Raw genomic sequence first — 13,876 nt, forward strand, 5'->3', positions numbered from 1 at the left:
CTGCGAGTACACTAATTTTTTTGTTTAAAGTCATACAATATTTAATACTGACAATTAATGAAAACAATTTAACAAATTCAAACAAGAACTAACTAGGGAAAGGTTAAAAAATCCAAATACATAAATATAGCAATTTGACACATTTTTTTTATTCATTGTCTCGTACAAATGTATGAGTGGGTGCATCGTTGTCTTGTAATTTTGGGATGAAGAGAATTCTTGTGATAATTTCATCATCTTGAATGGTGAATCCGAACAATCAATATCAATTGTAGTCCCTCTCCTGCATAACTCTTGGCCGGTAATTGTTTGCATTAGCTATTTTATCTAACAGGTTGCAATTAGCTTTTTATGTAAAGGTGCTTAGTAAGCACTCCTCCAGTCTTTTTTTTTTTTTTTTTTTTTTTTTGCACCATGAGCCCCACTTTTTGTGAGAGTTTTATGAGTCATATGGTGCTAACAAAAGGGGACAAAGACTAAAATGGTCAACCATGTCTTTATTGACTTATTATATTTAAGAACACTGTTTTAAATATCTCTTTACCAAATACCTTAAAAGTTTTTTGAAATGGTTAAACATTTCTTTTTTACTCTAAAAACTCTTTTTGCTTCAAAATTCTTAACCAAACAACAATGAACAATAGATTTTTATTTTTTATTTTTTTTTTCAAGAAAAGCCTAAAAGTCAAATAAAGTTTTTCGTTATTACATATTTACATTTATGTAATTAAATTCGCTAATCTAAAGTCATGTTCTTTCAAAAAAATTACTACTCCCTCCGTTTCATAATGTTAGTCCCATTTACGTATATCGATGAAAATCTTTGATTGCAAATATTTTAAATCTCATACTAGCAAAAATTATAAAAATTAGATATTAATAAAGTACTCATCGAGACGAATAAAATTAGATCTCACATGACTATGTTTGTTATTATATATAGAGAGAAATTTAGAAGATTCCCTCTAATTTTTAAGAGTTAAAAGATTTCAAATGGGATTAACAATATGAAATGGAGGGAGTATTGTGTTTAGAGATTATGATGAGTATACTAATTAAATTAAATGCAACACATTGTAATAAAGATATTTACTCCATGGTTTGGAAAAAAAAAGATATTTACTCCATTGTAAGAGTATAATAAGCTATAAGGTGAGGATGAGGAGAACAATTTGTTATTTCGTAGTAAAATAGGGTTTATCATTCTTTAACTTTTGGAAAAAAAAATATATATATATATATATAAATAAATAAATAAATAAAAGAAAGAAACATCTGTGATGATGATGGTATCTCGAGGAAAGGGGTAGAAATTCTAAATTAAAAACCAGAATTTTGGGTTTAATGTTCTTCAATCTTTGATCTTCCAATCTCAATTACAGTATTATCTCATCTTCTTTTTAATTGATTCATATGGAACCCCCCGCTACTTTCAAGGTACAATTTGTTCGGTAATTTCTTTGAATTTTTTGTTCTGTGTACATCTTCTTGCTTTTGATTCTTTGATAGTCTCCAATGATTCTAACTTTTTGGTTTTCTTTTAAGTTTTAATCTACTTATCGTTTGCAGTTCACCTTCTTGATATGCTATTGTTCACTTTTCCCTTATGATTCATGATTTTAGTTTAATTTTGGTTTCCATGTTTATCGGAAATTAAATAAACTTGTTATTTTTACTTACTATGATCAATTGCATGAATGGACAATTCTGGGTCTCAGGTTCCTGCAAATGTGAATGTTGTACAAAATGATGATCAACTCAAAGATTTCAAAAATCATGTGAATCAGGTTTCTTTTCAAGTTGACAAGGTTAATTCTTTCATTTACTAATAAATATTGTACTCGTATTCATTTTGCTTTGTCTAATTTCCGCTTCATTATTATTCCATTAGTTCTTTCATGTCATTAATTGTAGGCAGTTGATCGCGAATCTTACTTGTTAAATTCTGTATATTTTGTTTGATATTCAACTTTATTTTTTATGTGTAATTATATTATTTGCTTGCAATATGCTTCTAAAATAACACTGAGAATTACTTGCAGCTAGAGCAAAAAATAAATGAGATTGAACAATTCTACTCCAACAACAGTAAAAAGCAAATTATAGACTCTAGAAACAATCTATCAAGGGATTATAAAGATAAAGGGAGACATGTTACGACTAGGCTAAACCATCCCGATTCCAAAGCTAAGAGAATGCAGGACCTCATCAGGCAATTTGGTGTTATTTTGAATCAGGTATCTTGCTTAATGTCCACCATCATCATGTGAATAACCGAGCTCCCTTTTTTAGATTGGTATTGTGAAGTTTAATATTACCTGTTCAATTAATGCTCCATTTAGGTCTTTGTAATAAACTGGATTTTGATTTAGTATTCTCTTTATGTAAAGGCTTGATATGCATGCTGTGATTCAGCTGCTAGAAAATTCATTCGTCGTTTTGTTTATTTGTTTTACATTAGGAGAAACATAAGCATAAGTAAATCATACAGTGTATTTAATTTTCCATAAGTGTGCTTGTCTACTTATGCTACCAACCCCAGTTAACTCTCAGCCTCAAAATCTGCAGGGATACTTGTGCTTTAGGTCTTTTCTACTATGTAAATTCTATTGCAGATAAACCATACTCTAGTGGCATTTCTTGCTGTTAAACCTTTTCACTTGCACATGCTTGCAAACTATTGTATTATATACTAGTATATAGTTTTCTACCTCACGGATCCTGTGTTTTTCTTTCCAGATTACTCAAAAGAAAGATGTACGCTCTTCTCTGGATTCTGTAGATGTGAATGATCTAGGTTTACATGATTCCTCTGAGGTATAGAACTGAAAATTGGATTCCTGACATTTCTGTTTTTCTTGCTAAATATCTTAGACAAGTTGTATAGAAATACTTAATTTGAAGGACAGGTCCTGACTTACCGGTGTCTGTTCATGTCATTTCCTTTTTTTAGTCAGTTATTGGAAAGCCCAGGGACTTCAACTCTATAAAAAAGCGAATGGAAGCCAAGGGTGATAATGGCTACAAGCATGTTCGAGAGATTTATGCTGATGTGAGGTGGGTTTTGAAGAATGCTATGAAATGTAATGATGAAAGGAGTGATGCTCATGTGACAGCCAAAACTCTACTGGCAAAATTTGAGGGAAAGTGGCTCGTACTTTTGCCAAAAATCATGCAAGAGGTAAAGTTGTAGCTTCTTGTTTGAGTTACCACTTGCTTCATTCACAGCCCATTAACTTTTTTTAAGCTGTTACATATAATCATTTTAATCGGTGTATGTTTCCGATTAATTGATTGATATATGTTTCCGATTTTGCTTGTACAGGAAGAAAGAACAGATGAAGAGGCAGGTTTGAAACAGACTTATCATGCTCAGATGGCAAAGGACGTAAGCTGTGAGGTGGGAAGCTCTTGTAGTTATCTCACTTACATGCATGTACTTGTTCACCAGACTCAAATTTTGATAATTAATGTGCTGTATTTTGCTCTTTTTCCCACTTTTCTGTGTGTGCAGCTTTACAAGGTTGATAAGCGCCTAAATGAACTTAGAGAACTCATGCTCCAAAGGTGCAGGTCAGTCAATTTATGAACCTGTACTATGTGGTTGTTTAGTCCTGTACTCTCATTTGTTCAGCCATGGTTGTCCCTTCCCTCTCACGTGTGGCATAAATTTCACGTGTTTGCATCAGTGAAGAGTTGGTTATGTTCTGTTGATTTCCTTATTTGGATTGATATGTTAACTTAACGATGAGAACATGGTATTTCAGGAGAATGTCAACAATGCAGAAAAGAGAACTTGGAAGAGCTCTGACAAAGCTATCTGCGGATGATTTAACAAAAGCTTTGGAGATTGTTGCTCAGGGAAATCCGTCCTTCCAAGTAACAGAAGAAGAGGTGGACCTTGACATAGATGCTCAGGTAATTGACAATGATTCATGGGGAGAAATAAGGGCAATTTATCTCTTTAAATGGATAGTTTTCATGGAATTGATGGTGATGTTTGATCGGCACTTTGCAGAGTGAATCCACCTTACGGAGGTTGAAGTATTTTGTTGTAGAGAGATTGAAAGCTAAAGCTGAAGATGAAGCCAAACAATTAACTAACATTGGTGGTGACAAAAATGAGCAGGGAAATGGTAAGACTCTTGTGAACAAATCCAAGGCTTTGAAGTCGGACCTGAAGAGAAAAGCAGAGAATAAGGATGCCCCTGCCAAGAAAAAGACTAGAAAGATCGGGTCAATTTTGTAATATGGATTAGTAAGTTAAGTTGCATATTCTCATAAGATGTGGTTTGATCTGACAGTGCAAGGAAAGGCACGTCTCTTTTGTTCCTTACCCCTTTTGGCTATTAGTAAAAAATGGTAGGTATATCATCAGATCAGTTTTGAGCAACGTTTGTAAAGAGGTAGAATATGAACTTATATAGTATATACATATAGCAAGTATATATTTTGAGTTACTGGCAGTATCTGTGTATGTGTTTCTTTCGAATTGTTTAGCACTAATATCGTCGTTTGTGAGCTGGGTTTGCTCCGGGTCATAAAATTACAGTAGAGCTAGCTTAGTGGCTGATTAATGTTGAGCCAAATATTTTCTGTATATGATAATGACTTGATGAGAATGTTGGGTTGAGATGGAATCTTAGGGATTGACAACTGATGATTATGAAAGAAAGCTTAGGGTGTTACTGTTCACCACCTCACTCATGTAGCATCATCCTCTGTAGTATTTATGACTACAGATAAATATCCTACCGAGTACTAGATACGTTGATGTTAGATGTTGATTGTTGATGTATGTACGGCTGTTCCCACTTATCGGTTCATAACCAACTACTCCTTCCGTTCCAAATCAGATGTCGTGTTCTGACGTACATGGTCTTCAAGACATAACTTTAATATCTTTGCTGGGAAAATCTAGCTTTGTTTTTCCCAGAGAATATATAAAAAAAAAAAGGTGGCGTTCATAAGTGGCGGCTGAATTGGCTTGTACGGAAAAGGACAAAATGCATGCAGGGGCAACTGGCAGTCTGGCAGAAGGGTCAGTAATGATTGAAAAATTGAGTATTAAATAAAAAGAAGAGAAATTAATTATATTTATTGACTATGTGACTGACTGTAAGAACCTTACCTGCAGGTAGTGTTGTTAATTGATTGTTATGAAGTACGTAAGTAGTTAGGAAGAAGCAAGAAATGAATGTCAGCCATCTTATCTTGGATTTACTTATTAATAGAAAATTAATTAATATTGGTATCAACTACTCTTTATCTTTTATTACTTAATTATAGTTTGTGAGTGTATTAGTTTTATACTATTACTTGTTTCGGAAAGCAAACGATGCTTCTGGGATTTCATTTTTATTTTCTCTTTCACCACCTAATCTCATCAACCCATCATCTCTCTCTTCATTTTTTGATTCAAATATTTATACTAGTATTCATGAGATACAGTAGAAAGTTCAACTTTAGAAATTTCATCATAAATTGAACGCATCAGTTTCGGATATTGATTTTGGGACTCACGTATATATATCAGACATTGATTGATTGGGACATGGACAGGGACAGTGAGCTTTGAAAATTTCAAGCCAAGGATGACCCTTCCTTGCATTGCTTTTCTGTCTGTGTGTTTGTAAGAGAAATTTCAGATATTATCTGATTCAGAATCCTTTTCTTGTGAAATGTTTTTGCTCGGAATGAGACTTGCGATTCAATTCTTCGTCATATTGTGTATTTTCAATCCAATTTATGCCTCTGCACAATCTACTCATCCTCATGAAGGTACCTTTTTCTTTATATTCTATTTTTAAAATCAGAGTCATGTATTAACATTTGCTTCTGTAATGTAACCCATGCAGTTGCGGCCTTAAAGTCGATCAAAAGCAAACTGATTGATCCTATGAAACACCTTGTTAACTGGAAAAAGGGAGATCCCTGTACTTCTCACTGGAATGGTGTTTTATGCTTCCGTAAACTTCAGACAGACGGATTTTTTCATGTCCAAGAGATGTATGTAATTCATTAATTTGATTCCTTGTATCTATCTTACTTATAATAAATCCTTTCTGTGCTAAGACTGGTAAAATAATGCTTGCAGTCAACTACTGAACATGAATCTCTCAGGAATCTTGGCACCTGAAGTTGGCAACTTCACTCATATGCAGATACTGTGAGTCTGCGACTAATTTTATTCAACGATATATTGACTACTTTTAAGTTAATCTCTTACTTATACCGTCTTTTGTTTTCAATCAATTAAGAGATCTCATGTGGAATAAATTAACTGGCACCATTCCTAAGGAGATAGGAAATCTCTCATCTTTGACACATTTGTAAGTTCTAAACCTTCATTATAGTTTCTCATAAAGCTCTCATAAAACCCAACTTACCCGTTAAAGGGTGACTTTTAAGTGTTTCGGGGTGACTAAAATTGTTGTATACAAGACTCTGATAACTGTTAAATACCAAGTATTAATGTAATGTATTATTTCTGTGATTCAGGCTTTTGAATGGAAACCAATTTTCAGGTTCTATTCCAGATGAACTTGGCTTTCTGGTAAATCTGGACAGACTCCAACTAGATGAAAATAATTTATCTGGCGCAGTGCCCAAGTCCTTAGCCAACATGGTCAATGCTAAACACTTGTGAGTTGACCTTTCAGCTTTATGCTTGATGCTAATTGAATTTTCCTTTATGGTTATATTGTTAACTATTAAATATTCTGATCACATTTGTATTTGCAGCCATTTGAACAATAACTCATTTAGCGGCCACCTTCCTCCTGAGTTTTCCCAATTACCAAAAATTGCTCACTTGTGAGTAGATATCAGTAATGCTTGTAAAATCAAAGGTTTTACTGTTTTTTTAATATCTATATATTACTATATTAAAAGATTGCAAATCATTAAAAGGTATGCATTGACCTTTTTGCAGGTTGTTGGATAACAATAACTTGTCTGGAAACCTCCCTCCTGAGTACTCAGCTTTAGCACATCTGGAGATACTGTATGTTATCCCTGCACTAAGCCACTGATATTGTTTATAGTTGCTTTTTTTTTTCTTGTGCTGTCTTGTCTTTGTAACTAGTTGTTGGTTATTTGGGACAGTATCCTCAAACTTCTGATAAATGCAATTGAAATTTCATGTGCATGTTTAATAATAGACAAGGACATCACTGGTTTCCATCTAATGATCAAATGTCTAATGTGTAAGGCTATGAACCTTGAGCCACTTTATCCTCAAGATCTATCATCTTAATTAAATGGCTAAATGGAATACATTTCCTAATATAGTGCTCTCATGAAGTTCTTATCACCTTTTTTTTTTTTTTGGGTGTACTTTTGACTCTCCCCTGAGTTCTGCTGACAGTGCTTTCCCTTTTCAACTTTGTGATACCACCTATTCTAGAATGTCATTAAACTTCTGACACTTCACAAATATCCATGACTATTTTAACTAATTATTTTTTATTTTGATAGCATGAAGATTTGAGCATCTCATTTAAGTTCATGCAACCATGATTAAGCTGCTGTTATTATTTATGTTATTATCAGAAGGCTGTTAAGCGATCAATGAAGTCTTAGTATTTGTTGATGACCTCACTTTCACTTTTCTATAGTGTACAAATGCGACCTATATGATCACTAAAGTCTGTTTTTCCAATTACCATTTGCAGCCAACTCGACAATAACCATTTTGATGGTGCTGAGATTCCAGAATCATATCAAAATCTGTCCAGATTGGTAAAGTTGTAAGTGCTTTTCAGCTTTGACACACACAGTATGATGTTTTCTCATCAACAATGCTTAAGTTGAATTATGTATTCTCTCTTTATGTTGTACTGGTTGTTGTGGAAAATCAGCAAAAAGTTCAGCAACCCTCACTAGATGAAAATTGTTGATATTTCTATTGACTTTGTTGTGCAGCTGTGTGGAAGGTTTAAGTGGATTGTTATTAGCTAATGCCTTAAATCTACGCCACAGCAATCTAGGGTCAAATTGTTGATATTTCTATTGACTTTTTGCTTATTAAGTCTTCAATGATCCTACATATAAAATCCTGTATGAGGCTCCATCCTATGGCAAAGGGTGGAGAAACCCACAAGACTTACATGTTAGTAATTTTTTATTCCACTTAACAAAGATTTAGTACATTAAAGAAATTTCACCTATATTTGGCTTTCTTCTAAGTTCTAACACATTAATAGTGCTTAAAATCAAAGTAGAAGAGATGAACCAACCATCTGCATTTTACTTTGAGAGCTTGACTCTAGAAATTTGCTCTGTTTATTGATCAATAGAAGTCTGAGAAACTGTAGCTTGGGTGGAGCAGTTCCTGATCTTAGCCGGATGCCATATCTTAGTTTTATGTAAGTTCCAGCTTGGCTCTTCTGCTTTGCTTATTCTTTCAACACTCAATGTGGTCTTTTACATGTACATCTATTGACCTTTTTTTCTTAACTTGTTTCTCAATCTGAATTTTAGAGATTTGGGTTGGAACAAGTTAACGGGACCAATTCCTTCAAACAAGCTATCAGACAATGTCACTACAATGTATGTAGATAATTATTTTAATGTATTATTAACACTACTCAATTATTTCTCAGGAACACACATTAATTACTTTCTTGTTCTATTTACAGTAATTTATCGCATAACAACCTGAATGGATCAATTCCAGAAAGTTTCTCCCTTCTTCCAGATCTGCAGATGTTGTAAGTTTTTAATGTACTTCCATGGTCTACTGTCTGAATGAGGAAATACTATCTGATGACTTGTATATTTCTGCTATAAAGTGTACTCTGCCTTTTAGAGATATTTGATCATAAATCAGGTACAGTGCTTTATACCTGAAAGTATAATTTATTTTAACAGGTGGCTTTTAAACAATTCTATCAATGGCTCTATCCCTACTGGCATTTGGCACAACAAGTCCTTCAATGCTACTGCTAGACTCTCTGTGTAAGACCTCGACTGTAGATTGGCAATGCATTACATAAGCCTGAATCCCACCTTCACATGTATTTACTGTCTATATAGATGAATGATACTCATAAATCTCTACTACCTTTTGAATTGCAGTGATCTTCGATACAATTTGCTCTCCAACATTTCTGGGGATCTGAATCCTCCACAGAATGTGACCTTAAGGTGTGTGCATTTTGTCTTGATAAATTTCAATTGTTATGGTCTGTAGATTAGTAGAATATAATGGCATGTGTGGAGTCATTTTCTGTTTTGCAAATTGCTTGAACATGTAAATTGTGTTCTGATTCTCATTTCAGCTTATATTTTATAAGGCTTTAAGAAAATAGCTAGGCTATGTTTGATTTACTTTGAATCTTTTATACGAGTTTTTATAATAATGCATCAGCACTACCAACTACCAAGTATGTGTTTTTCTTCATACACTTTCATTACCTCTAATTACCACCCTGGATGTGTGGATATGAGTGTTGATTAAAATCAATGAAGCAAAAATTCTAGTCTGGTAATGAAGATATGTTACCAATTCTGTCACACACTCAACCCATCTCATCAATTCTGAGCTAAATATAATTTTGACTAGTCTTTTCTTGCCTTCTCTGCCCCAGTTAAATACATGGAAACACTCAGTTTTAATTATTATGTGAGTTTCTCTCCAGGCTTCGGGGAAATCCCGTGTGCAATCGTGCAAACATACAGAACATACACCTTTTCTGTGATTCTGATGATGGTGGAAACGGAACATATGATGGCCGAACAACTCCGACAGCTTGCTATAACACATGCCCTGTTGAACAATATTTTGAACCTGTTCCAGAAGCTCCAGAGTGCTTTTGTGCAGCTCCTATCAGGATAGGATACAGATTAAAGAGTCCAAGTTTTACTTATTTCCCTCCTTACAAATTTTCTTTTGAGTCTTACATCACCCACAACTTGAAAATGCACCACTATCAGCTTTTAATTGATTCATATGCATGGGAAGAGGGGCCTCGTCTGCGGATGTACTTGAAACTTTTCCCGGTTCTTGGCAATAATCATACTTTCAATGAAAGTGAGATTCACCATATTAGACATATTTACACAACATGGAATTTTCCTGGAAGTGATATATTTGGGCCATATGAGCTTCTGAACTTCACACTTTTGGGTCCTTACAGCTATGGTATGTACCCAAACTTTAATCAGTCGGAGGATTCAATTTATTTGTTATTTTAATATTCTCATTCACATCTTCAATCTGGATTGAGTAGTTTTTCTTTGACAACTAAGGCTGTGAATTCTAGGATGACTTTCTGTCTCTAAGTTTGACATTTTTTTGGATATTTTCTTGTAGTGAATCTTGAGACTAGTAAGAAAGACATTAGTAAGAGTGTTTTGGCTGCCATTATGGGAGGGGTGATTACGTGTGTTACAATTGCATCCGTTCTTGCCACAATTCTCATTATTAGAAGGAAAAACAAAAGCCGGCCATTATCTAGAAAGAACATGTGTAAGTTCATTGTAGATTCCACTAGTAATCAATGTGAATGCTCCTTTTTGGAAAATTCTGTTAATATAGTAATTGATACAATGCAGCCTCAAAGATTTCCATGAAAATCGATGGTGTCAAAGAGTTTACCTTCCGAGAATTGTCACATGCCACCAATAATTTTAACAGCTCAGCTCAAGTTGGTCGAGGAGGATATGGAAAGGTTTATAAAGGCATTTTAGCCAATGGCGGTGCAGTTGTGGCTGTTAAGCGAGCAGAAGATGGATCACTGCAAGGAAAACATGAATTTCTTACAGAAATACAATTTTTATCAAGGCTACATCACCGTAATTTGGTTTCATTGGTTGGATACTGTAGTGAAGATGGTGAACAAGTAAGTTTTCTTTTTCCTTTTAGTGACATTTATTTCCCCCTTGTCTAGTTGAAACTTGAAAGTACTGAGGGATGTTGGGATTCTGAGTACACTCCGGATAAACCATTAGTTTCATTGGATGGATGAAAGAAGTTACTCTCCCCTAGAAATTTGCTATTTCTTATGGATATGTTTTATTTCTTGGAAGCAAAATATTGAATTGATTAATGGAAGAAGTTGAACTTCCAATGGAAATTTTCACTAACTTAAGGGGGACCATGTAAGGAACTTCCTCCATTTTCAGGAAAGCTGAAATTCTCAGGAATTCAAACAATTTCCATTTTTAGGTAGCTACTTTTAAGGAAGTTCATTTCACTCTGTATTATACCTGTCTAGTGTTAACCAAACAACTAGTGATTCTTATCAGATACAATTCTTAACACACGCTCAATGCCTTTTGTGTCGGCATCCTTACTTCTGCAGTTTCACTCTTCCTCGAGTAATGCAGCCAATGAACCGTTTTGAGCTATTCCTGAAACACTGTTTTGGAACTTGAACTAGATCAGTAGTCCAACCAGTAAACTACTGAGCCTGAAACTGTAACTAGTGAATTACTGATCTTACTTTCTAATCACTTAATCAGCTCAATCTTCAATCAGTCCTATATCTGTAACTGACCAACACTGGTAAACTGCTGTAGACAAAAGTTGTTTGCTTGGGAAAAAATTTATGAAATTGATTTTTTTCTACATGCATCACCATTACATCAAACATTATTATTATTTTTTTTTTCTGTGTATGCCTCTTGGAAAAGAATCTCTATACGGATATACCTCCTAAGCTATCATTTTGATTATACATGCAGGTGCTTGTCTATGAGTATATGCCAAATGGCACTTTAAGGGACTGGCTTTCAGGTAAGAATATGACGCTTGAGCTTCTAGAAACTTTAGTTTGCTGTGCCCATAGTAAAGACAATTTGTGGAAGTTATTCTGTCTCTAATTCCATCTGTCAGATTATATAATGCATAAAATTTGCAAAATAATTTCTAGATCCTGTGTTTGATGTTCATAGATAACTTTGTGTTGTAATTCTGAGCTGAATGTCCATAACCTGCTTCTATTGGGACAGGTAAAAGTGAGAGGACCCTCAACTTTGTCATGAGGTTACAGATTGCATTAGGAGCAGCCAGGGGCGTTCTTTACTTGCATACAGAAGCAAACCCACCAATATTTCACAGGGATATTAAAGCCAGTAACATACTTCTGGATGCCAATCTTACTACCAAAGTTGCTGATTTTGGACTTTCACATCTGGCTCCTGTAATGGATGATGAAGGCAGTGTACCTCATCATATATCCACTATCGTAAAGGGAACACCTGTAAGTGAATTTCAGTTAATATTGTTATCATTTTTTGTGTGGCATGTTTGGAGATGTTTTTGTAATCTAGTATGTATGTGGGACTTTTGTAGCCTACTCAGCTCGTATAAATATGATATTGCTGGGGATGTAGTTGAATTTGTCGCTCTTAAACAGAGGGGAATTGAAACTTGGTTGATCTTAGCATTGCATCACTTGCTGCTTTACTTAGCTATATCATACTGTGTTAGAACCTCGCATAGGGCCTTCAATTTATCTCCCTTTTTTTTCAGAAATTTGCAACAAAAATTTACAGTACTTATTCATCAAATAGGTGTGGCAGACACCATAGTCAACTTTCAAAACTGTTCTTACTGGATTCTAATTGTTGTTTGTTCTCTATTTATGTTTTTGGAAATGGGGGAACTAAAATGTAAACCAACATTCACTAGATACAATACAGCTTAAGAATTAGAAACAAAATACACCTTGTCTTTGAACTAGAAGTCATGCTCATTGCATTGATGAGATTGCCCTGTATGTATGCAAATTGCTTGTTTCCAGCATATAATTGGCAGTTGCTGCATGGTAAAAATAAATAAATAAGTAAATAAAACGTAGGAGCCGGTAAGATGATAACAGGGGGGATGGGGGAAAGTGGTGTAGAACAGAACTCTGTGAATTAATCAATTTTGTTGCTGCTAATCTATTCTGAATGCTGAATATTTCTTATTACTGCATATGCAGGGATACCTTGACCCAGAATACTTCTTGACCCATCAACTGACAGATAAAAGCGATGTGTACAGCCTGGGAGTTGTATTTCTGGAGCTTCTCACAGGAGTACCACCAATATCACATGGAAAAAATCTTGTCCGTGAGGTAATTTCACCCTTGTATTTATGATGCATGTTATTCCTCTAATGGGCTCATTCATTTGTTTTAGCATGTTTATGCTTTACATTATTCTTCCTGCAAACTTGAATGTTTTAGTGTACTGCTCCATAGTAAGTTATTGACTATCACAGTATGATCAATTGTATATAAAGAAAGTATAAGGTTCTGATAAATATTTATTGGACATAGGTTAATGCAGCACAGAAGTCAGGGTCTTTATTTGACATTATTGACAGCAAAATGGGAGACTATCCTTCTGAATGTGTAGAAAGATTTATAGCGTTAGCTTTGAGGTGTTGTCAAGATAAGCCAGAGATGAGACCTTCCATGTTGGATGTGGTGAGGGAGCTCGAAAATCTACTCCAATTGGTTCCTGACAGTATGATCATGTCTGATACCTCCTCTTTGCAATTCCGCAGCTCTTCTTCCACCACAACCACGTCCTTGACCAATGTCTCCAAATTTGCAAGAATGTCCTCCGATGTATCAGGCAGTGATCTTACTACCACGGTTCTGCCCACCATTACACCACGCTAGTTTTGTAGACTTGTGTACTAACATGGAATTATTGGCACTGTCTTCTATTCCTTTTTTTTGTTTGTCTTTCAGAAGTTGATTCATCTAGAATAGATGGTGCCATTCTTGTACCCAGTAATTAGGAATGATGTATAGAAGAAGAAACAATAAACAAAGGTTAGAGAAAGTAGAACATAATTAATATTCATGGTCTTTTGGGGGGTTCCAATTGAACCATTTCTCCTAATTTATATTAATATGTTTGATTTGATACC

At 34.6% G+C, this 13,876-nt stretch overlaps 2 protein-coding genes across 3 annotated transcripts; both read left to right on the forward strand.

Annotated features, from left to right (window-relative positions):
* Positions 1-1,274: 1,274 nt before the first annotated feature.
* Positions 1,275-4,469, forward strand: LOC145570677 (transcription factor GTE6-like). Of its 2 annotated transcripts, none has more exons than XM_081629824.1 (9): positions 1,275-1,437; positions 1,719-1,808; positions 2,043-2,237; positions 2,740-2,817; positions 2,954-3,181; positions 3,326-3,400; positions 3,515-3,573; positions 3,768-3,918; positions 4,019-4,469. In XM_081629824.1, the coding sequence occupies exons 1-9, from the start codon at positions 1,414-1,416 to the stop codon at positions 4,247-4,249; spliced, it is 1,131 nt and encodes a 376-aa protein (XP_081485950.1). In that variant the 5' UTR covers positions 1,275-1,413; the 3' UTR covers positions 4,250-4,469. The 2 variants fall into 2 exon arrangements, with proteins under 2 accessions (XP_081485950.1, XP_081485951.1); XM_081629825.1 differs by having other exon boundaries at positions 1,719-1,787.
* A 1,174-nt stretch (positions 4,470-5,643) lies between these two features.
* Positions 5,644-13,876, forward strand: LOC145570676 (putative LRR receptor-like serine/threonine-protein kinase At1g06840). Its single transcript, XM_081629823.1, has 20 exons — positions 5,644-5,781; positions 5,859-6,009; positions 6,098-6,169; positions 6,261-6,332; positions 6,502-6,645; positions 6,745-6,816; positions 6,935-7,006; positions 7,677-7,751; positions 8,301-8,369; positions 8,485-8,553; positions 8,643-8,714; positions 8,875-8,961; positions 9,082-9,150; positions 9,645-10,147; positions 10,319-10,474; positions 10,561-10,847; positions 11,692-11,743; positions 11,959-12,209; positions 12,936-13,070; positions 13,275-13,876. The coding sequence occupies exons 1-20, from the start codon at positions 5,682-5,684 to the stop codon at positions 13,620-13,622; spliced, it is 2,856 nt and encodes a 951-aa protein (XP_081485949.1). The 5' UTR covers positions 5,644-5,681; the 3' UTR covers positions 13,623-13,876.

The sequence above is a fragment of the Chenopodium album genome, chromosome 12 (assembly GCF_948465745.1).
Source record: "Chenopodium album chromosome 12, dcCheAlbu1.1, whole genome shotgun sequence".
Lineage (NCBI taxonomy): Eukaryota > Viridiplantae > Streptophyta > Magnoliopsida > Caryophyllales > Amaranthaceae > Chenopodium > Chenopodium album.

What these genes read in the sequence shown, in the direction of transcription:
- LOC145570677 (XM_081629824.1), top strand. Translation starts at nt 1,414, where the DNA reads ATGGAACCCCCCGCTACTTTCAAG. An exon ending in TTGGTGTTATTTTGAATCAG is followed by an intron (nt 2,238 to 2,739) that starts GTATCTTGCTTA and finishes TTTTCTTTCCAG; the next exon opens with ATTACTCAAAAGAAAGATGT. An exon ending in GTTTACATGATTCCTCTGAG is followed by an intron (nt 2,818 to 2,953) that starts GTATAGAACTGA and finishes TCCTTTTTTTAG; the next exon opens with TCAGTTATTGGAAAGCCCAG.
- LOC145570676 (XM_081629823.1), top strand. Translation starts at nt 5,682, where the DNA reads ATGTTTTTGCTCGGAATGAGACTTGCGATTCAATTCTTCGTCATATTG. An exon ending in CTTCCAGATCTGCAGATGTT is followed by an intron (nt 8,715 to 8,874) that starts GTAAGTTTTTAA and finishes TTATTTTAACAG; the next exon opens with GTGGCTTTTAAACAATTCTA. An exon ending in CCACAGAATGTGACCTTAAG is followed by an intron (nt 9,151 to 9,644) that starts GTGTGTGCATTT and finishes GTTTCTCTCCAG; the next exon opens with GCTTCGGGGAAATCCCGTGT.